At 30.7% G+C, this 26,057-nt stretch overlaps 1 protein-coding gene across 2 annotated transcripts in view; it reads right to left on the bottom strand.

Moving 5' to 3' along the window:
- Positions 1 to 25,193, bottom strand: part of LOC129968732 (NAD kinase-like) — a 123,233-nt gene extending 98,040 nt beyond the window's left edge. Inside the window, exons 1-2 of one of the 2 annotated variants that reach the window (XM_056082920.1) lie at positions 25,048 to 25,193; positions 11,438 to 11,549 (exon numbers count right to left, since the gene is read on the bottom strand). In XM_056082920.1, coding sequence (XP_055938895.1) covers positions 11,438 to 11,538 — 101 coding nt within the window. In that variant the 5' untranslated portion in view covers positions 11,539 to 11,549; positions 25,048 to 25,193. Of the gene's footprint in view, positions 1 to 11,437; positions 11,550 to 15,819; positions 15,964 to 25,047 lie in introns of those variants that run through there. The other variant, XM_056082918.1, reaches the window with a different exon arrangement.
- Positions 25,194 to 26,057: the final 864 nt, after the last annotated feature.

Here is a 26,057-nt window from a genome sequence, read left to right as displayed (position 1 = left end):
AGGTAATTTAGGTGACATAAACGTAAGAATGTGATGCTTGGTTTCTATTGTTTCTCCTTCTCGCCTAATCGTAATTCGGCGGACATGGATAACACCTTGGGATTTTAATTCCTTAGTAATTAAATCCACTGGGAGATTTAATATCTCACCACAAGTTATGACACCTTTTGAAGTGTTTAATGACTGATGAGGGGTAACACGAACTGGTATAGTTGCTAAAGCTTTTATTTTTTGCAATTGCTGAGCTTGCTTGCGAGAATTTATCTCTATCAGCAAGTCGCCTGAACGCATCTTGCGGATGGAAGTAGGTTCACCAATTGTGGCATTGATGGCCTTTTGTACCAGAAACGGAGATACTGTTTGAAATGTCTCGTCTTTTTCAGAAACGCGCTTCACGATATAAAAACGATCAAAATGGTTGTCAATATTAAAAGGTTGAGGAATACGTTGCCCACTAAAGGGACCCTTCTTGGGAGGAGCCATACGACATTGCTAAAGATTCGGGCCCGACGGCACCGCCCACCACGGAGCCCAACAAGGGAAGGCAATTACCGGCTCTGGTTATTATCAGCCTCGGCATCCACCCTAGTGCTAATCGGTACCTATACGCTGGGAGCTACCCCCGGGGACAGTGACCACCCTTAACGCCAAGCCCAAGGAGTAGCCCCTTCGCTTGATCCCTAGCAGACTAGCCACTGAGGTGACTAGGTACCAGCCGATTGATACACCGGGAACCACAGTGCACCACCCGTCTTTCAAATGGGTCGCCACGCACGGCAAACACGTGGGGTTTTGGCTGTCCATGAGAAGCAAGAAGCAAACAGAGCGGCGACCGCTTCTCATGGAGAGCTCCCTCGCTTACCGTCGAGGGAAGGAAAAACAGCAGAAAGCAGAAGGCGTAGGGGAGTTTGAACATGAAAGGAGTAAAGATCCCTAGGTACCTCGGGATTGGGACACCCGTACTCACCTATAGTAGGTGAGCCCCTGAGGGGTTTTAGTTTAAGGGAATTTTATCTAAAGAAAATTGTTCAGAATTCAAGAATATTAAATTTAAAAAAATACTGGCTATATTCGTCAAAAATTGAGTTTTTGAGCATACCCATTTATCTTAAAACGTAGAAGTAGTATTTATCTTACGAAGTACACAAATTAATACTCATGATGAATATTAATACAGACTGTTCGATGTTTCTCTGAAGTGACGTCACTTTCATCTTGAGTTATTTATCGTTTTTTTTTTACTTTTAATTGAGATTTTCAGATAGAGCTATTAATTTATCATTTGGTTATTTTTAATTAATTAATCTCTCGCCATAAAGAATCGCGAGAATATAGTTTCATTTTTTCGAACTTTATTTTTAATCACTGAATTATGTTCGAACTATTTATTTAACTCCATGAAAGTTTTAATAATCGCGTGCTTGTATAATGTAACTCATATTTAATTTTTAACAATTTTTTGTATATTTTAAAATCTTACTTTTACGATTTTAACTACTTTCTTATGAATTGTGTTCCTCAAAGAATATGTAAAGATGTTGCAAATATTAGAATATAATTTCAAAATAAAGCTGCATTACATTCATTAGATTTTACCGCAAGTGCAACAGCTTTACAGAATTTTCATTAATAGCGAATTTGGGATCGAATTACTTGAAACTACTTATTTTTTTACTTTCAATTACCGCAACGTAACATAATCAATAGAGGCAAATATTGAAAATAAAATATTTACTTAAATGTAACGAAATAATATGTTATACACAATTTATAGTCGCAATTAAGAAATAATTAAGTATAATAATTGAAATGTATCAAACTATTACAAATGGTATTGAAAAAATAAAATACATACACATATAACTAGTAACCAATCTAAAGTAAGAAATATTTTGAAAACGAAATAGTTTCAGAATCGCAACTAAAATATAACTATTACACATATCTACATTTATATCACATTTTTATTTTTCATTATTCAAAATTTTTAAAAAGTAGTTAGCAATATTTAGCCACTTTTCTGTATCATTTGCATCGACTCTTTTTTACGTATCTTCCTTAGATTTTTCCGTGAACATTCGCAAATCTTGTGTAAAGGAATGACTTGTCATTTTCATATATCGTAAAACGATCACCCAAAAAAGTTCAGCTTCCTGTCGCAGATAACGTCAATAAATGCGCTTTATTTCGGTTTCCCTGTTCTCGTGAGAAAATTTCGCTTTTTTGCGATTCAGTTGTGCAATTTTCCTTTACGTGCGATGATATGCGATAAACCAAGTCAACAAGAAATCACGATATTCGTTTACAATTCGAACTATCAGAGAACCCTTTCTAGAAAAGCGAAATATCCTTTAAAACGGCTATAATTCACAAGATTTACATATGACATGAGAAAGGTGAGATAGTTTTAGCTATAATCATTTGACGATTAACGTTGAAGTGTCTCTTACGGTGCAATTATTGAGGAAAATGTTAGCAAAGGAATAAAGCAGTAAATATGCTTTATTTCTTTAGAAAATTGATTATGGATTTTTCTAGCTCAGTAATAAATATTCCTGGTTATTGCAGTGATTATTGTAACAGTGGGAATAGTCTACTCGAAATTTTCTAGCATATTCTTAATAAAAATTCTCTCTCTCTCTCACACACACACACACACACACACACACACACACACACACACACACACACACACACACACACACACACACACACACACACACACACACACACACACACACACACACACACACACACACACACACACACACACACACACACACACACACACACACACACACACACACACACACACACACACACACACACACACACACACACACACACACACACACACACACACACACACACACACACACACACACACACACACACACACACACACACACACACACACACACACACACACACACACACACACACACACACACACACACACACACACACACACACACACACACACACACACACACACACACACACACACACACACACACACACACACACACACACACACACACACACACACACACACACACACACACACACACACACACACACACACACACACACACACACACACACACACACACACACACACACACACACACACACACACACACACACACACACACACACACACACACACACACACACACACACACACACACACACACACACACACACACACACACACACACACACACACACACACACACACACACACACACACACACACACACACACACACACACACACACACACACCGATATAAAAATTGTGGGTTTTCAGTAAGAAATGAACGTTACACGAGTTCATTTTTTTTTCAGAATCTCGCATACGAGCAACAACTATTATAATATTTTCTCTTTATTTCGTGTTTGAGAATGTAAATAAAGCATAGTTCAAAAGACCTTAATCTAGTGCAAGTGCATTCAATCATAAAATTTTCTTAAGCTTAAGCTATTATTTATTACAATTCATAATATTTTACTATTTGTAGAAAAAAAATCATTGGTGCTCACAAAAAATGATCAAATTCCTTTCAAATTAAAATGAAATGTTTAAAAAATTTCTGATTTTAAATCTTTACAATATCTATTATTTTAAAACTAGATTCACAATTGAATAACGAACTCCTTTATAATACTTTCTATACAACTAATCAGGAATAAATATTCATTTTCGTTTTTTTCGGAATACGAAGTATACAAAAAGAAAATAAAAAATCTTTAAAAAATTCAACTTTGAGTACTTGATAAATTTCCAAATTACAGACTCCACGAGCCAGAAAAACACATTTTTGAAATTTTTCTGTCTGTGAGCAATTCAAGAAAGCTTTGAGATATAAGGATGGAATTCGATGTATGGAATCAATTGTAAATTTCTACAAAAGTTTGAATGAAATTCATTCAGAGGTCTGAGCACATATTACTACGATAACTACAACGATTATTAACTTTAAATTGTAAAATAATTTACCATGATGATCTATTTAAAACTTTTGATTATTTTTTAAAACTATTAACTATTTTTTAAACTATTAAAACTATTATTATTAATAAAAACAATTATTTAAAACTATTAAACTTATATGGGGGCATGTCACAGCGGAACCTGACTTACATGAAATTGCTGAAATTTACTTAATAGATAAATATAAGCATTGTATTTGTTTTCATTAACTTATTAATATTAATTATTTAATATTACGTTTCCTCTTTATAAATTTTATCTTTGGACAAGATTTTCTTGATAAAAATGGAGAAAATTAGTTTTAAAAGAGATTAAGGTACCTCATTAACCACCCGCACTGACAAAACATTCATAGATGCGAGTGCCAAAACAATCCACACTAGCTCACAGTGAAGCCACAAAAAATATCCGATACCTTATAGAAACCGAAAAAAGATTTATACCTGGAAAATGAATTTTTTACCTAAGACTGTGCTCTGGCTAACAATTTCAGTCGACCGATTGGGAACATCATTTCTTCTCTTGTGATAATTGCCTACCGACATATGCAACACGTTGTTGCTGATTTTGTGACAAAAGCATTTCGATGTGAATTCGAAAAGCATTTCAACGCTACTTTCAAGCGCAAATGTTTAAAGAAGTATACAAAATTATTCAATCTTATAGATATTATTGTGTTGCTTATAAAATGACAAATGTTCATTATTTAATAACGCTCAGATTTTAAAATCAAACAAGGTTCATAAACCGGGGTAATTATTTAGTTTAAAATATTTTAATAAATTTGGTTAATACAACATTATTTGGTTTAAATACATATCTTATAATTCAATTTGATGCAAAATATCTTATACATCATTAGATTCATGTATAAAATACTTGAAACCAAATTTTCTTGATTCAATGGACGAATCTGTCTTCAGGTATTGAAAACTGAAATTCCTTCAGGAATTGAAAGCTGAATGACCGACCACACAGATAATTACCGTTTCTCATGTTTAGTATTCAAATCTAATGAAAAACAAGCACCTCTGTTCGTAAGTAGAGTAACAAAAGACAATCCAATTGAAGGATCTCAATGCAAATCAGCCTCATCCAAAAAAATCTAAATAAAGTAACCAGTCATTACGATTCCATTTATCAAAACAAATCAGCTCTCAGTTGTAACTACATGCAAATCATCTTTTCGTGATGGCAGAACATTCGAATTCGAGGCTGTCAAACAATCCCTTTTCGTTTCCAATATGAACTAAATCCGTGATGACAATTGGACTGGAAAAAGGATGGGGTACGATAAGACCCTGGGATTGCGTGTTTCCCCTCGAAACCTATCGACTGAGATTGAATCTCCCCATTTGCAAATCAACAGGTGGCAAAATTGGCTCCCATTGCGTGATATACGACGCTTATCTTTCATCTGATGCAGCCTAATTGGTTTGTTGATGATGTAATGAGGTATAAAAAGATCGATAACAGGCCGATAACTTTCAATCAAGCTTATGTTTGGAATTCATTAAGGCGTCTTCGACAGGTGGAATTTATGATTCGAAACACGCAAACACGCAACTGAATGAACAAATGGAACTTTATTCCAAGACTGGATTGTTCTTTTAAATTATGCTACTAAAATTTTTAATGTAGTCAAAATGAGAAGATGGAGTTGAAACAATTTTGACTCGACAATTTTAACATATTGATAAGGGAACGCTTTAGTAAACAGTCTTCATTTGAGCCATTGGTCTTCAACCAAAATGTTTGAAGATTCCAATTAGCATCTCCTATTATATAAACTGAACAACAAAGTTAAAAACTAACGTCTCCCCATCTATAATATGCTAGTCTTTAAGAGGCAAATGTCAAAAAAATTATTTCAAAATTCGATTTCAACTGGCGTCAGATTCATTCATGCCAAGGATAACGTTTTATTCACAATTTTTTTCCCACCCTACTGAATATAGAAAAACTAAATTCTCGCCCAAATTTATCATTCTCAGCCTCAAGACCTCAACTCTCAGAAAAAGACAAAGATCTTACAAATTTTGCACAAATTGATGCATCTCTGTAGGAAACTTTGCATCCATTGTTGCAATTCAAGAATCTCTGTCAACTTGTGAATGACAGATTCCGTTTGTAATTTATAGATTATTATACAAAATTGATTCAACTCTCATGCATAACAAAATAATACATAAAATGCATTGATTTATTTTGAAAAAGTATACCATTAGAGTTTTTTTCTATAGTATTTAGAGGAAACTGCTATTTTTCAACATATGGTTTGAAGATATAGCTTTCTTATTGTTAAATGGAAATTGCTTTTTTTTCAACATATGTATTTAGGATACAGTTTCTTTAATGTATAACTGCATCTATATAAGATTTATTTTGAAAAATTATGCATATCAGTGAACAGACTTCTAAATCGTAGCTTATCTATTATCTTGTACTTTATAATTTAGGAAAATAATTGTCATCCATCCTTACGATGTAATAAAATATCATAATTTTTTGTGCCCGGAATTTTGCACAGTAGGAATTTTGTTAAAAAAAGGCAAAATATTGTATATTAAAATAACCATTCATTAATAAATCATAAGCGAACGATTAAGAACTATTCATTTCGCAATCAATTTTTTTAAGCATGAAAATAAAAATTTACTTTAATCTAAATTTGATTTCTTCATTATTGGCCGATAGGCTGCGATTCAAATGAAGAACGCGAAATGAACAGTTCTTAACATTTGTGCCTTGCAATACTAGAAAAGTAGATCATAGAACATCAGCAATACGCATATTAATACAAACCAGCGGGAATTGTTTATCCAACACTCTTATTTTCTCTTATAAAGGTGTTGTCCCAGACAATGCCTTGAATGGCATTGGTTTACAATAGTTACGAAATATAACCCTTTGAGGCGAATTTAGCCTTTTTACTGAATTAGCCTTTGACGAATATTTCTGGCGAGGCTGAAAACATATCAAATAAAAAATATAATTTTATGAAGCTGTTAAAATTAATTGTCATTTAGAATAATAGAATTCAAATACTTGAAATCTTAATATGCAGAATTTAAAGTTCCAGATAATTTTACTCAATTAATACATTTAGAATATTTCAAAAATACTTTATCATTCATTTTTACCAAACCGTGTTTCTTTAAAGGAATTCCCTTGATGGTATCTAGGCAACATTCGACTTCGTTTTATACTTCCAAGAAAAGCACTAAAAACATTTTTCAGTACTCATTAGGAATAACTAACCAATTTGTATTTAATAAACAAAAAAACCTTACCTTCAAATGCTCATTTCATGATAAAAGAAAAAGTAAACAAAAACAGTTTTACAGATGATAGATTTCAGATAAGAAAGGAAAAAAGAATTGATAATACCGTAAACAAAGTCTAGTAAATCAAACACGTTTCAATTTGCATCCGAAAAGGAAAATGGATACGTAAACAACAACATCTCTTGAGCATCCTGTTATGTAATTCAAGGTCACACAAGGTCAATATTAAGAAAACAGAAGGAAATGGTTGAAACTGCGGTTATTATCTGAATTTGGAAAAAGATTTAAAAGTAAAAGATATCTGTTGTTTATGTAACTATCAGGCTTTGAGAACAATCGATTTGCCAAAAATTCACAAACTTTTTGACTTTCTACTTTCTTTTATACGAAATACAGAAAGAAAACCCACTCTAATTGTCAAAAAATTCGAACTTGATGTAATGACGAATCAACGTTTCAGACTTCCTTAGTCAGAAAAGCCCATTTTTGGAATTATGTCTATCTGTCTCATTGTCACCGAAAGCGATCCATTAAAATAATTTAAAGCCTGAAGAATGAAATCTGGTATACGATCTTTAAGCCACAAAGTATAGATATCTATCAAGTTTTCAACGAAATACATAAATACATAGGAAATGTATCTGTCTGTCTGTCCGAGTTAAATGGGAACACGATAATTACAACACTGAAAGAACTAGATGTATAAAATTTGATATACGATTTATCATCTAAAGAAAGGGTCGACCACCTGTAGGTCCTTACTTTAGGATTCTTTAAAACGCAATAATTCAAAAATGCGACGACTTCAATAAATGGAATTGGGTTCGCAGTTTAGAATCTAAAGTACAGATCTTTCACAAATTTTCAATTTAATCTATCCGAGAAATGACCATCCGTCGGTCTGCGTTTTCGCATGCTTAAATGTAAACATGACTTAAATGGGATTTGATTTGTGATCTTTTTATTAAAATTGAAGTTCTTGATCAGATTTTAGTATAAATAGATCGGAAAATAGGCGTCCAACCTGCAAACTCGGTTTTCCTTCATTATATACGAAGCACAAAACACTCATTTCGGAGTCTGAAAATAAAAATCTGAGGACTCAAGACGTCCACGGCATTTCCAAGTCCACGCCTAACAATAGATAAAATGTGGTATACAAATTCATTATTTAAAATGTACATCCTTATCAAATTTGGAGAAAATTCCGTCAAGGCGCTGATCATCTATTGAGCTGTATTTTTGAATGTTGATAAACGCATAGAATCTTCAGGCTGTCGAATTACCCAAGAAATATACTATGTCTTCAATTACCTAATTACCAATTAGCCTCGCGGAAACATTAGCAGCTCTTGCTGTTCTTGTCAAACTATTCTGTTCTGGTGAATAATAAAGAGCTAATAATGAATAAAGTTAGATTTGCAATATCATATTGAAATTTCCGCAATGTCATTTTTATTATTTCTGTGTGTCTAAATAATACTTCGATGATCGGTTTTATTTCCCTGAAGGTATTTTCGCCTCATCGATCATTTTTATATGAAAATTTTTCGCTGGCCAAAGAGTTTGTTACGAGTAAACCCAGTGAGAATGGTTTCCCGAAACTTTTTTTTTTTTTTTTTTTTTTTTGTGGATACTCTTTAAAAGAAAGTGCTCCCCACCGGTTTAAAATTGTGGTCTTCAGGCCAGACGGCGAATGTTGGGAATACTCAGTGTTTGTTTTAATTTTGAGAGTGAGAGTTTCTGCTCCGTAGCGTAGCAAAGGCAAAATTTAGCCATTTTAGAAGGCTATTTTGTAAACTGAATAAAACCAAAATCAGGCACACGGAAATACATTTTTTTAACAGTAAAAACACACAGTAAATGTCATTTGTTGCATTTTTATATAAATACAAAAGTAGATATCAACAAATAGTGAACCCTCTAACAGATTAACAGCACTTTAAACTTAAGTACCAAATTCCATTTATCTAAGCAGCTGGTGAACCCGTCAATGGATTTGAATGAAAATTTGATATGGATCTGAACTTTAAATGGTAAATCTATGTACCAAATTTTATTCATCTAGCTCTTGAAGCTTTGTAGTTGCCATTGTTCAGTTTACTCGGAAAAAAAGATTTCGTTCAGAATTTGATAGAAATTTACAAATTTGGTGCGAAGATAGCATGCCGAATTTCATACATCTAGTTCTAAGCATTTTTGAGCATTATGTTCACAGACAGACAGAACATTATTCCAAAAATCCATTCGTCGTACTCCGGAAGATTTAAAACGTAGAAATCCTTTAAAGTCTCAAGTTCGAATTTTTTGATTACAATACTTTTGTTCGCATTCGAGAAATAAAAGTTTATAGAACCCTGGTGTAGGACAACCAAGTTTCCAACATTTCAAATCTCTTGATTCCCCAATTTATACATTTATAAACATTTGTTACCGAACATTTTTTATGCCGAAAGCACATAGAAAAGAGCAATGCAATCCAACAATTTTGTTGCAATGCAATACAACTTATAAGATATCGTAGGAGGAAATTGCAATCCTATGGGTTCGGAATGTTGCTTTCAAGGTCGCATCATTCTACAGGGAAACATGAAAAAGAAATAAAAAAAACACTTCCCCCAGAAGAGGGCGACCCAACAGGGAAAGTTGTCTAGAGGAAAGAATTTCCACCGACATGCCAATCGGACGACCTGCAGAAGAAAGCGTGATTTGCACGTGCGGAATTCTTCGCCTCTGTCGGTCACCTTCAATCTCTTCCCTGTTCTTAAATTCCAGAGCATTTTTTCGTGTTGCGGAATTGAACCAAAACTGATTCCTTTGTAGTCAAACGTTATAATTTACTTTTCACTGATTGTACACAAGATTCCAGCAATAAAACCTTGTTTCATATTGTTACACAAATGAATAGCATTTGTTACTGTGAAGTAATGTCTTTTTTCAGTGACGCTTTGTAAAGAAAACTGAAATTTAATTTAACTACAATTAATTTAATTTGGATTCTAAGTAAGAATTTAAATTTGTCAGAGTTCAAATTTGTCAGGAACCACCTTAGTCGACTTTGAGCAGATGATTTGTGGTCAAACATGTCGTAATTTACTTTTCACCTATTGTATACAAGACCTGTTTGTATATCGCTGCATAAATGAATTGCATTTGTTATTGTGGAGTAATATTTTATTCAGTGACGCTTTGCAGCGAGAATTGAATTGAATTTTGATTCTAAGTAGGAATTTAAATTTTTCAGGAACCATCTTAGTCGACTCTGAACAGATGATTTGAGATTGTGGATTGCCACATTTGTTATTAACTTTTCAATTGTATTGTAATTTATATTGTTGGTCTTGTGCAAGATTTCAGACTTAGCAAGAATAAAATGATTTAATGGATTTAATTAATCCATAGACGATTAATTTATTACATTCACTTTCGATTTAATGGGTAGCTTAATTAATTCCGTTTTCATTTAATGGATAGTTCCAAATGCCAAAATGTTATTTAGTATTCGCAGCAAATCGAAACTTTAAAAAATCAATCTTAGTAAATCATCTCTAGATACATTGAGGTTGTGACGCCATAAATGGTTACAAGGTAGAGTTGATTAGTTAAATAGCATTTCCAGTTGGTAAGATTTTTCACATTGCAAGAAAATAGTTTAATGATTTGCGGAGGAAAGACGTGCTAAGCACTTCAAGATGCTTTTGTCACAAAATCGCTAAAGACGTGCTACAAACGTTCAGCAGGCATTTATTATAGAAAGAAAAATGATATTCCCGATCCCTCAACTATGATTGTTTGCTGGAACGCAGTTTACAGGAACACAGTCTCAGGTCGAAAATTAATTCATTTAGAAGATATAAATCTCTTTCCGACGACACCTGAGCTGGCACCTCCCTCTCCAAACATTCACATCACATCAATAGGAGGAATTTGGCTCACGTCGTCAGTTTTAGCGTGCAACAGGGCCACTTTCAAGACGAATCGTAAGAGGAATCGAATCTCGAATGTGTAACCTTCAGGCTCCGAAGATACAGAAAGTTTGTAGGTATAAAGTAGGTTCAATTATTTTTTAACATTCGTTAAATATTACGTCCTGATGTGTAAAGATAGGAAAAATTGAAAATGTGAATGCTCTAAATGTTTTTTTCTGAACTTACCTGAAAGGCTTCAACTTTTCCTTAAGGATTGCAGAGGAAGATATCTTGCCTTGTTCCTCGCGTTCCGTCGTACCGGGGCTTTCGGATCTGATAGTTTCCATTGCGCCGCCACCTGCACGTTGAAAAACATGACAATTTAATAAAACGAAAAAGAAAAAGAAAAAAAAAAAGATGGAGAGATTAATAATTTAATCTCATTTAATGAAATTCCTTTTTATTAGACAATAATTTTGGCAGTAAATACACTATCTTTAGAATTTCAAGAGGTAAAAGTTAGAGGTTATTTATTTCATTATCATTTTTTTCTTCTAATATTTTTCTAGTTATTTTTAAGAACAATAAAAGCTCAGATTCAGTTCTTTGCTCAAAAACAAACATTTGCATTTGTACAGTGCTATAAATGAGTGCAACATTTGAAAAACATTCTCCTTTAATTTTGTACTGCAGCTTAATATGGCTCTTTAATTTATACAAAGACAATACTTTAAGAAATTTGTATTCAAAAGTTTGTCCCCCCCCCCCACACACACACACAAAAAAAAATTGATCAACTTTTATTTTAATGCTAGCTCTTGTATAGTTTTAATTGTCTTTATAAGTGAAACGTCATTAAAAGATGAAAAAGAGGAAAACAAATTTTGGAAAGAAAAGATCTTTCTTAAATAATAAAAAAACAAGTTTCCTAGTTTGATATTTTATATTAGGATTTTACTGCTGTTTTTGCTGCTATTATGTTTTTTTTATTCAGATTTTTCATTCGCAAATTTATTTACATTCTTCAAATCGAGTAGTTTATAATATATTACTTGTATTAGGAAGAAACTAAATACATCAAAACTGACAACATTTCTTTTTTTGGTGGGGTTTTTTTTTTCTCTTCTTTTTCAACTTTTTCAACGTATAAAGCCATCCAATACCATTAGTCATTGATAACATGTAATGAAAAGCTAAATAAATAATAACGAAATTTGCATATCCAATTCTTTAGTTAACATTCATAGAAATACTACATGTAACTTTAATTATTTTTATCATCTCCGCATCACTCTGTGCAGCGTAAATATTTAATTTTTTCAATTACAAGTCCTAATTATATTTATTTATTATAGACTTAAAAATAGTTTTCTCAACCAAAGAGATAATACCACAAGAAAATATTATGAAAATCAGCCTGATATTCTTAAAAAAGCGTTTTTTTTTTTAAATTTTAAAATGCAAAAATTATTTTTCTCTGATGATATGCTATCAAGTTATAACTGGGAAAGAGCAAAAGCTGGAAAATAAAGAGAATGATTTTCCATATTGTTAGAGAATTATTATTTTTAATCGAGATCATTGTGATGTATAGGAGATAAATTCAAGACAAGCTTTGATATGACATCCTTTTTCGACGATACATTAGAAATATGACAGTAAAACATCTGTGCTCAAGTTGTTTTTATCTTTAGCGAAATTTCAGGTAATCAAAGAACACAATATCAAAAGACGTCAGCTGAAAAATCGAATTCGATTTGGGTTGCCATGGCAACATTATAAAATTAGATTAAGAGATAAGATCGGAGCCACGAAAAAATACACATAATCAAATTTCTTCCTTTTTGTGTGAAATATCAAATATTTACATGCAAAATCTTTTATATCTATACAGCAAACAACTTTTTATCCAAAGTAAAATAATATTGTGTATTAGCATATAATTAATGTTTTTACATATTATTAATACATCAATACGGTGTCTGTAAAAACATTTTTTTAATGTTTTAATAATAAGAATGCTTTTAATAACATTCTTTAATTGGCATAAAAAGAGAACAAATTATAGAAAAGAAAAAAGAAAATAGAAATGGAAAATAAAAATTATAAAATAGGAAAGATTTTTCTCAATAATCTGAAGGTCAAAACTCAACATAAAATTTTATTGTGAAGTGAAACTTATTGAAGTGAAACCTTAATATAAATATAATTTTTAAATAAATAGGAATTTTAATCATATGGATATTTATTATAATATCTACGTGATTAATACTGTTATGATTTTTTTTTTATCTTTCATAAATTAGTAATTTTTTTTCTAGTGATACTTTATTGTAAGCCTTGAAAAAGAGAAGTTTAAAGAAGTAAAGATGCCTTCTTGAGAAACATGAAAAAGCTAAATAGAAGTATAAGTAGGTAAACAGTTGATTAACATTTTAAAACCTATGCTATATTTTAAAATGATAGCAGATCAAGGTGAGGTCACGCTTTTCTGTTTACCTTCTTCGTAAACAAACACTTCATCTTGCAATATAAATTCACTAAAAAAACTTCTAGTACACCCTCTTAATGGAAGTAACATTTTTATACAATTAATTTTAGCGAATGATTCGTTCACATCAAAATAAAGAAAGGCGAAAAGCAGTTACGCCTACTCTTTCCAGTTTGACATTTTAAAAAATACAAATCAAGTTGAATTAATTTAGAAGGAAACGTTCTTCAAAGTAGGAATAATCAAAAATCCAAAATAAAAATTCTGGTTATTCCTGATCTTTTGTTTTATAGTCAAAAGGATGAAACTACTTCCTATAAAAGAAACTTCGAATCTAACTATAAAAGTAACTAACATCAATCTTCTGAAGAAGATCGATGTCTTCCCGTGCATTACAAGAATAAAATGCTACATACGTTTCTTGAATTACAAAAATATTTTAATGTAACGTCAATTTGTTTTAAATATTAAAAAAGTACTGCTATCATTTTTCCATTTCAACTTTTGCTTTGAGGTTTAAAAGAGCCTTTTAATTCATCTTGGTTGTATATTTTATAAAGTTGATTTGGCATTTAATTTCATTCATAGAATTAAAGAAAATCAAGAAAAGAGAATCAAAGCCAAAGAAATCGAAAGGTTTTATTCATATTCACAGAATTGTAAGGGGAAAAAAACAATTGAAGTTTTCACTATTATAAATCAAAAATTTACGTCCAGGTAACTTTTCAAAAAAAAAAAAAAAAAAAAATAAACAATGAAATTCATATTTGTTCCAATGATTTAATTTTTGTTGAAATCGAAACAAGTTATTATAAAATCTTTTACCTCAAATATAAATTATACGAGTTTGAAAACTGGGCTACTTTCATAGTATTTAAACAAAACAGACAACATTTTTAATATAAACTTTAAATAACTAATAAAGTTTTCTTAACTAACTTTGTAAAGTCATGAGAAAGGGAAAAAATCATTGTTTAGTTCATTCCGAGTTAATATAAAGTTAAAAGAAAAAATCGATTTGGGAATATAAATATTGGCATTAAAAAAACGTCGATATGCGAATAAAAATTACAATGAAATACTGAAAACTTTTCTCGATAGCAATTCTCAACTTTACATTTAGAAGCATTACTTCATGATTGTTATATTACCTTTTCATTTAAAAAACATGGAAAAGTAACTAAGTTCAGAGAGCTAAATACGATTTTTAAAAGTATTTATTTTAGGCTAGTATTCTTTTTGTAAATTGCATATAAAAAGATCAAACGGTCTATAAGACAGGCATTTGGAGGAAGAACTACGAACTTTGCATGCAATTACTTCTTGCTTGCTCATTAAGAAAAATTGTAAGATTACAATTAAAGTCCAAAGAAAAATTAATCGAAATTGTAATGCTTTTCCTTAAGAAATTCAGAGCATAATACTTATATAAAAGAACAGTTGTAAATCACTTTAAAATTCAGAAAATAAGCAGTTCAGTGACATTATGTCCAAATACTTTTTCTTTAATTTTTAAGAAAATTTTAAGATAATGTTTTTAATTGTTTTAGTTAAGAGCAAAATTTAAAAATTAAATAAAATTAGACGAATAAAACCTAAAACATTGTCATATTAAATGCTTAGGATCAGAGGTTCAAATTTTCTTTAAATGATTCCTCTATCTGAAACAGAATCTTTTAACTACTCGATGTAGATGCACTCAGAAAAAAAAAAGAAGTATCAAGAATCATTTTTGTCTAGAATTTTTTAAATTGTTAATAAAATAATAACGATTTTTTTAAATGATCTCCATTCTTTTATTTTATTGAATCTTTTTTTTAGATACCTTTAGTTATTGCTTTAGTTTAAAAGAAAAAAGAAAAAGAAAAAAAACTTTCTTTTCCAAACTTAATATGAACAGAATTTAAAAATTTGCTTTATAATAAAAGAATTATTATATTTTAGATTTAAAATCGAAAGAGATTTGATATCTTTAAGCCTATGCCATTTCTACCATTTCTTTAAAGCTGTAGCAATACATTTCATGAATGACAAACCATTCAATTTTCAAAATCTTGGAACAAAAGAGTTTCTATAGAATTTAAAAATAGCCCTATTATTTCTGCATTTTTCCTTAGAACAACAAGAAGCTAATTACCTTGAAGTGCCATCACGACTTCATTCGAAGTTCTTAGTTGCTCTTAAGCGCCTTATCTGCTCATTCAAGTCACACTTAAGCCCTATCTTAATAGAATACTAAAGAATAGAGATAAAAGCCACGTGCCCTGTTTCCCGAAGCCGCCAGCTTCGCTCCTCAAAGTCGGTTTGACAAAGAAAGGTCACGTGGAATCATTTCTGGCAATTACGAACTTCGATTGGCTGATTCATCCATTCATAAAAGTCGGATGTTTCCAAAGCTCTCGGAACACTTTAAATGAAATCTAGTTGAATGAGTAGTTTTAAATATTGAACAATCATATAATTATTTTCGTAAATAGTTTTTCAAAAAACAATGAACTCTAATATTCATTATTAATTCCAAATTTTATTATCTTTATTCATTTAAAGACAAATATTTTTTTAAAAAAAGAAGTTGTTGACTTTCAAATTTCTGTCATTTTTAAAAGAAGTTTCTATTCCTTATATAGTCTGTCAAAAAAGTATTGGGACACATTACAAATTCACCGATTTTTATCATCACATTTTATTTAAATATACAAATGAAACCAAAACAAAGAAGTAAATATTATTTTGATATATACAAATAATAATAATTCGAACAAAACTCTCCTATTAATGCAATTATCGTTATAATTGAAAATAAAAGAATCAAGTAAAAAAAGTGCTCAAAAAAGTATTGGGACACTTCCTAATAAATAAAGGAAAACAATGCAAACTTAAAAGTTCATTTCTTGTTGGACATTCCTTGCTTTTTATGACCTCTCATAGTATCTTTGGATTGGGTTCCATAAAAAAGTTTCTATTTCTTATATAGTCTGTCAAAAAAGTATTGGGACACACTACAAGTTAACAGATTTTATAAATTAAGGATTAGTCCCTGGATTTTATAAATTAAGGATTAGTCCCTGGATTTTATAAATTAAGGATAAGTCCATAAAATTAGTCCATGGATTGGACTAACTTTTTGCAAAGGGACCCATCGGTTTTGGCATACTCTTCGATCAAATGTTTTCTTTAATCCTGCTTCTTAGAAATTTGATGTTCATATAGTTTTTGCTGCAAATAATCCCACACATGCTCAATGGGATAAAGGTCTGGACTTTGTGCAGGCGTCTTAATAACACTAGGACAGTGTTAGATTGCCCATAACTTGCAAATATCAGCAGTGTGTTTCGAGTCATTATCTTGGCATACTTTAAAATGTCTTGTGATTCCCAGCTTTCTCGCACTTAGCTTTAAATTTCGCTTGAGAATGTTTCAGCTCTAGGTCAATCGGCCTGGCCTATAGAGCACCAAGACACACGCATGCCAGGACAAACGCATGCAAAAGCACATTCATTTTATTTTAAATAAAGATAGAGAAAGAGAGCTGCCATGCATTAAAGAGACAAGAGAAGTTGCTTTTCCTGCCCAAACCAAACTGCAACCATAAGAACATCTCATCTTGCTGCTTTCTTTATCGAATTATATCTTTCATATTAATTAAATTCCAGTTTTTGTCGATAGCTTTCCGATAGTAAATTAATACTCATTTATATAATTTCCACCTACACATTTTATAAAAAATTTCATGAATCGTTTTTCCTTTAATATTTTATGATGCTTCTTCATATTGACTGAAAGTTAACATTTTTAGTCGGGATAGACTAGACATTTCAAATTCTATATCAGAATCAAAATTTCTTGACAATTCCTTCACGACCTTCATTTCATTTTCATTTTCGAGACAAATAAGGTGTGTCACAAAAATGTATCTCTAAACCTATTTATTTCGGATATTAAAATTTCATTTTCAAGTTCTAATATTCTGCACATTTTATAAAGGTATAAAACAGCTAACATGGGAGATCGCTTCTGTATCTCACTAGGAAAAAAAAAACTCATTTTTCAGGACTTCTTACTTTTACACAGAAGTAAAATCAAAGAAAGGGTAGATAAGGAAATGAATAATGACGATTTCAAGTCTATTTTAAATTTGCCTTACTTTATTGCCTTTTTAACTGCTTCTATAAAATAAAAGCATGCACCTAAATTTGTTTTAGGGTTATTGCATTGTCTCGTAGGATCGACAATAGTATTTTGCCTCGAAGGACAAATAATACATTTGAAATCAAAATACCTGATTCCTGTCACGGGAGGAAAATTCCTTCTCATTTAATTCCGCGAAAGATATTGAGATTTTTTTAATTCTTTTACTAAATTTGGCAAGCTTTATGTTTGTAAGATTGCAATTTCGTAATAATTTTTTTCACTCATTTTCTAATGCATTAGAGTTCTAAAATTTGGCACAGATACTGATTTCTGATAACAATAAAATACTTTAGTAATCTTAGCTCTTAATTATATATTCATATATTAATTAATTCAAAAAATTATTTCACAAAAGTGGTACCATTTATCTTTTAATTTGAGAAATATTAATTTTTAAATTTCCTAACATTTATAATCATAAATTAGCAAATATTATAGACTAACAAGTAGAAAATAATAAAAAGTTTTTCAATTTGCTTCTATTAGTGGAGCAAGAAAGAAGAAATAATTTTTTTTTAATATTTAGCAATATTATGAAGAAATTAATAAATGGAAGACATTCTTTGCATTCATTAAAATTTAAAATACATTATAAATGTAAATAAAGTTCGAGTTTATTTCGAATGTTCTTATCAGAATTTTAGGGTTTTTGTGTGTGTTCTGACATTCATAATTCTGATTTTTAAAAAATCCTAAGTAGGAATTCGAAAATATCCTAAAAATATAAGAATTGAAATATTTCTTTTTGGAATAAGAAGACTAATAATGCAAAGTAGATATTTAATCTTTTTATTGAATGTTAAATATATTTTCTTGTCAAATATTCTTGTTTTAATATTCTTGTTGAATATTAAATATTATGGGACTCGGCCTCCTGCTCACTATCGCCGTAGATGATTTCATTACAATTTTCCCAAGTTTGCTACGCATCATCTGATAGCAATGCTTGCTACAATGATGGCACTATGTTTTAAAACAAATGTTATAAAAAACAATTATGATTGAGCTTAAATCATTTACTTGAACGCTTAATTCAAATCGAAGCTCTCGAACAAAAATCGCGACCTCTTCATTCCTTACTTTTGGGACGTTGTGTCCTCTAATGTCCATAAATGCACTTCATGAATACCGTGTTCAGATCTATTGAAGAACTCTTCAGAAGAATTTCACGCGTTTACAATAAAAGCTGCACAGATGGATTTATGCGTCGAAGAATATATTCGAATTTTTCCATAGCTTCTTGGTTACAATAAGCATCCCTTGCCATCCGCATAATATTGGCTTTATTGGAATCAAATATATAAAGCTGGCCATAGTCAACATTTGACTTTATTTTGGTATATAAAGGCCAAAGTGATATATTTGACCATGGGTTCGAAGCTATAAAGTCCAGTTCTACTTGGAATACTTATATCTGGATCCATAGATGCGCACAGCATTTTATTCACGGATATGTAGCCGATAATTACAGGACTCAGTTGAATCAATAGAAGTTCCTTCATCAGCTCGGGATACCAAGATAACGCTAGGCAGCTCACCATGCTATCATGGCAGTATTTCGTATTGGAAGTATTTATTTCATTTTTCCAAAAATAGATGCCACAAAACTCATATATTTTTGTCATTGATTGTTTTAAGACAGTTATTAACATCAATGTTCCGATCGTCCAGAAACAAAACAATCAAGCAGAGCGTTCATAAAAAAATCTACTCCGTCTTCCAGAACGCCTTTCAAAAGTGACTCGATTGATTCATTTACACATTGAATGCATCTTCCGCCATTTTTTCGATCATAATTTAAATAACGGTTGAGATTCATGTTTAAATAATAGCTGTAAGCATCTGAAGTAACGCTTACACCAAAAATTAAATCAATTATTAAATCACTTGCAGGTACTGTCTAATCGTATACCTAAAAACGCGTTTTTTTGGGGGGAGGAGAGGAACCGCATTAGAGAATTATTTATATAAATACTGATAATGTATAAATTAGAATAATTACTCTACGAAATCTTTAACATCGATGAAAGGTAATTTTCTTTATGATGAAATCGCGGTTTGATTAAAGAGCAGTAGCATCAGTGAGGAACCATACTCGAATCCCAAATGAGGGATGTCTTTTTTTTCCGGTCATAAAGAATATCAGAATAAATAAAAACTATTTAATAATAAATATTTTTAAGAAGCGATTTTATTTGCGTATTAAATAGAAAAAACAAATTTTTTATCCAAATTCTGGAGGTCAAAACAGAAATCTCAAAAGTGTGAGATGTAGAAAACAGTAGAAGATCTATAAAGCCACAATAAATATCATGAGAAAGAAATATCAAAAAATCATTAAATAAAAATTAAAATGCATCATAAGTGTATTATAATTCCTCGATATTGCAAATTTTATTTTTAAGAATGTGTTTTATATATATCTTCTTTCATGTGAATTTTAATTGTGAAAGCATTGTAGTCATCAAGAAATTCGGAATCGGATTCTGATCTATAAAAAGTTTAGGTGAGATTATGTTTGTGCATCTATCTGCCCTTGTTCATGTGATCATAATCACTTTTCCAATGAAATATCATCTATAAAAGAAATTTTGGTATGCATGCGATTTTCATAATCTGTCAACGGTGTCACATACCGATTTCTTTGACTTCACTATTATTTTTTATGTAATTATACAAAATAGAATTATAATTACAAAAAAATTCCTTCACAAGGACGTTGCCCTTCACGTTGAATGAAAACATCTTTTAATTTCTACTTAATTCACTTATTTGCCTACACTTACTGCAGAAAGAAAAAGAAAAATATTTTGTTAGTTCAGATGCGCAAGCTCGTTGCCACTCTGATCAACGAAAATATTAATTTAATCAGACTGGACAGACGATTAAATTATATTAATTTAACCATTTGATGCATGTTAACTCTTTTTTAAAAATTGCAACGGTTATTTTCTTTCTTTCTACATATTTTTATTAAGTTGTGTGTTAATTCAATTTCAACAATATTTCTTTCATATGATAAAATGTTTTAGAAGCATCTAATCGAACTTATTATGCAGACTTAAATCATTGTAGCTCTTTAAAAAATGGAATTGGGTCTATTAGGTAGGTTAGGTTAGTTTAGTTCATTCAAAGTCTAAATTTAATTATTTTTTTTCTAAATCGTTTTTTTTTTAATTAAATTTGTAGACAACTTGTGTTACATTACTTTGCAGTGCCTTCATTCAAAAACGCAACAAAATTCTCACATTTTTAAGTCTTTCATCGTGTTACTTGAAAACTGTACTCTTTGTTTTATTGTTCAGTTCTTATATTCAAAATGCTCTTTACGATTTATTTGTTGTATTTATTAAATTGTTAATCTTTTTAATTATTAGTATCACTTTATTTATTAAAATTACTTTTTGATTATTTATTACATATCATTTATTATACTTATGAAATATATACAGTTTTTTATCGATTTTTAGCTTACAAATGTGCTTTTTAACGTGAACTCGATGTATTTATTATTGTTTTTCTGTTTTTGAATTTGATAAAGCCAACTTTTATGCAGTTCCGTCAGATTCAAACTCCTAAGGTTTCAATATGCAATTATTCGTCGTTGCAAAGGCCTGTTAAGAGAAATAACTTGAAGTAATCAGCGAGAATGTTCTCCCAGAAACTTACTCGCATATTCTTTTCCAAAAAAAAATTTTTTTTCTCCTTCCTTACCTAAAATTGCGGACCTTGGATTAGTCTGAGAATCCCTTACTTGCTATTGTTGAACCTTAATTATGAAATAATATATTTGGCATTAATCTAATATCTTTACTGAATCTATCGTGAGGAGACGTATTTTGGATGCCATTTCGACGTCTTATTGACAATAAAATTTGTCATGGAATTTCATTTGCAACCACGACATACCACATTTCTTTAAGTTATGTCATTTCATTTATGAATTATGGCGTCTATATGCATGCAAAAGTATAGTTTGACAAATTTGATTCTAAATTTGATAAGAATCTACCTCTCCTCTTCTCATCGCTAAAACTTCCTCCTTCCATCTTACCTTTCATACCCATTTTGATGGAATCCGTTTTCTGGCGCATGCGCAAAAACGAAGAAGGTTACTGAATCTTATATATGGTGAATATATTCTAGATGCTTTTGCAAAATATAAGATATGATATTCAATGTATATTGGATGTTATGCATGTGCCAATACCCCTAACAAAAAAGTCAACTCCGTCTTGTAGTCAACATTTAATTTGTGCGAGACACACAGAGTAAATACAGTTATGTTGACAGATTACTGATTATAAACTTTGAATTAAAAATGTCCTATAAGGACGTTCAAAGTATCCACATATACGACAGTTTGCTCCTACATGAATTTTGTTCATTTGGCTTGCCTTATTATTGAAATAATGTTACATTGAATCGCTTTGCGAGGTAACACCTAAGGGTGCATCGATATGGATTGATGTTTTTGAGTAGTTACCAATATTAAATAAACACTATACGTTTTTCATTATATATCTAAAATAGCACCATAAATGTTGGCTTAAGTCTGATAAGAAATGCTGAAACGATAATAATTTAGTCGATTACATTTTCTAGAATAAAATACCAAGAACTGATTGTAAACTTTATAAAAATTTCAATTATTTTAGGACATTTCTTTAAACGATAATATATTTGATGCTAATGTACACCATTATTTAACCCTTTATACTCGTTTGTCTCCTCTCAGACATGATTTACGATAATGAATCATTACGTCCTTTTATTTACCTTTTAATTTTGATTGTTAAAAATACCTACAGAGTGATAAGAAGATGTAGATTAAATTTCTGGAAATTCAACTTCAAAAAGTTGTATATATTTTTTAATTTTCGGAGCAATAAACAAGTCCTTGCATTAGGTAAATAATTGTGCATCGAATAACTTTTCCTGAGTGCGAAGGCTTATTAACAATAAAAAAATTAAAATTAAACAAATAATTAAATATAATTTAATTAATTCTTTTATTAATTTTATTCTCAAAATGAGTTCTAGAATTCAAATAATGAATTCAGAGTACAGATTTTATGTTTATCAAATCCCTCTGTCTTGCCAATGCCCTTCACCCTTTCAACTAAGATAAATGATTCGATAACAGCTTTTGATACTTTGTCAATAAAATTCTACCTTTAAAATCTTTTTTAAAAATTTTTAACGTTTAAATGCAACAGTTAAAATTAAAGTTGTTGAATTTTCTATCAAATGATAAAGTGGACCAGATTTTACGATCGGCCTTTTGTGATCTCATAAAACAGAATTATATGCGTTTGCCGAGTCGTTAAAAAGGTACTTTAAAACAATTTATTAGACACTCTAGACATAAACTTTCTTTTTCTTTCGCCACTATAAATAAATGATAGAATTCGCTTCGGCATGCTTGTATCCGTGGTATTAGAAAGATAAATTTATGTTCATATGTCTATCTGCTAAACCGTATAAAAGGGATGAAATAAGTGTCGTCGCTTAATAAAACTGAATTACTTAGTTATTAACCCCTTCGCATACAATGACGAGTCTGTTTCGCGCATCGAATTACTGAATTCTTACTTTTAAATCTGCAGTTCAGTGAAAGTATAAAGTAATTTAGAATGCAAAAATCACTTAAAAATGTATCATTATCTCAAATGTTCTTATATTATTATAGGTATTCAGATAATAATTATAAATGTTCCAAATAGGAGGTGTCATTTAACTAGGAAGTTGAGCAAATTTGTAGACCAAGGGGTTAAGTATTTATAGATTCAAAGTCGTACAAGATGGAAGTCATCAAAATGTTCATGTTACTTTGCAAATAAAGTCATATAAAAATTTATTTTTTAATTGGCTTGTTTTTCTTTCCGTTTGCTTTCGTTGTATAATTTGTACTAATCGTTGAAAAATTATTTTCATACCGCATTTGAAATTGTTGACTTTCCGCTGCTTTAAAATTATTTCAAAATCTTTCGAATGCTTGCTGTAAAATAGATCTAGAAAGTCGTAACATGACATAGAACTAAAATTATGAGATGGCGGAAGAAGGTATCAGTATTTTTGCTTTATGATATCAAATTACGAACCTAAAACAAACAACAGTCCAAACACAGATTCGGTTGGGAAAATGACTTGCTTTTAATTACGATTTTACCGATAAATTTGGAATATTCTCAAAGAAACTCTGGTAAAGTCGTTGTGAAATTGCTGAATTTATTTTATAGTAGCAATAGTATCTAATCATAGATTTTATGAATTCATGGCGTAAATTACAGTAAAGCCACCTGCCTCAACTTCCCAGATTATCCAAAAAGGAAGAAAACACTGAATTTTGTCATCTAATAACAAATGGTTTTGAAAAGAAAATTCACATCTGCTATCGCAAGCCAGTATATTCACACTTAATGTGGGAAAAAAATGTATTTATTTATTATTGGTTATGAAAAACTTAGTTTCTTCTTCCTGTTAAGGCATCTTGAAAAGAAAAATAGATGGTATTGCTTGTTAAACAACGATGTCTACTTTTTTATCTAACACACACACACACACAAATGTTTTGAGAAATAAATAGCTCTTTATTAAGGTATTCAAATCGCATAATAATCAAATTACTAATCTTAATCTCATTTGTGAGAAATGAAATTTCATTCAAAAACATATACGCTATTGAAGCAGCAAAATTTTAAATACATTCACAGCTCTGAATGTGCATATCAAGATTTACACGACTGCGTTTACTAAAAAATAAATAATTTTTTTTTGAAGTGCAAACAAATCTCGTTAGTTTGGAATTCAAAACTTGATTTTTTTAAAATAGAGCAAACAATTTTGAAATTAAATTATAAAACACTGAGAACAAATTAATAATGTTAACTTTTTGATAAACAAAGAAATATCAATTTAACATTTCAATTATTATCACAATTTCGAACAAAAACAATTAAGTTAAATAAACAGTAAATTCAATTTTTTATTTTAAAAACATCTTTTGTTCTACAATTATTTTCCTATTTTTCCAGCATATAAAAAAAACGCCTACCATGAATAAGAAACTTAGAAGAATAATTCCAGAACGAACAAATCATTTCACTTAATTCCTTTTCAGAAATAAAATAAAAAAATCGTCTGCGTTAAAAGAACATTTCGAAAGGCTTACCTATCTGTTCAGCATAGAATCGAGGTGCGTTATTCTGAGCAGTTGAAGACCGGTGCACCGACTGAGAGGCCACAGAATTCTTCGTGTGGCAAGAGGAAGGTGGATTCGTAGCCCGCGGGTGGCTTGGAGCTTCTTCTGGGGCTCGCGGTCAGTGCACCGACAGGATCGTTTGCTTCTCCCGATTCGTTTGGAGGATCCCCTCTCGAGACAACGCCCTTGTCTGCCAGGAACCCGTTACACCTCGGAAGAGAATGCTTCCTGCCATTTTCGAGACGGAAAGTGTTCTGAAATGGGCTGTCTCTAATAACACAAGTTGTCCATTAACGCTTTCCATTTCAGTATGCAATTTTAACACCCATTTCACTTTTTTTTAAAAGAATGTTTTCTAAAACTACTTTCATAAACTGAAAAAAGCATAAAAGAAAAAGCTTTTTCTTGTAGTTTATTTCTAAATGAAAAAAAGATTGAAAGATCATAAATTTTAATTATATATTTCTAATACAGAATGAATTTAATCTTTTATTCTTTAGAAAATAAGTATTCATTAAATATAAGGAAATATTAAATGAAATAAATAGAAAAATAATTATTTGGCGAATATAAGTAAATACCAAATTGCTGTTATTGTTCATTAGAGCTCATTTTATACTTCAAGACTTAAAAATCTAACTGAAGAAGTTTATTTTTTTCCCCTGAAAAGCAAGTTTGTGGTATCTTTTCTTAACTGTTCGAAATAAAGGAACATTAAAAATGATGCATTGTCTAGAATCAATCTGTAAAAACTGGCTTAATCCGGAACATTGCCTTAATTACCGCCATTTAAACACACATACATACCTCTTATTTGCTATTGGAAAGAAGGTTGTAGCCTTCAGTTAATGGAATGGAGACGCTAAGGGCGCGATATATACAAAATTTGCTTGATCTAGCAATTATTTATTGCAGATTGATTGGTTGAGATTATTATTGTTCATCTTTTGACTAGAACTGACATCCTAAGATTATTATTG

The sequence above is a fragment of the Argiope bruennichi genome, chromosome 5, assembly GCF_947563725.1.
Source record: "Argiope bruennichi chromosome 5, qqArgBrue1.1, whole genome shotgun sequence".
Taxonomy (NCBI): Eukaryota; Metazoa; Arthropoda; class Arachnida; order Araneae; family Araneidae; genus Argiope; species Argiope bruennichi.
The sequence above is the reverse complement of the archived record's forward strand: the minus strand, read 5'-3'. Positions and strand labels throughout refer to the sequence as shown.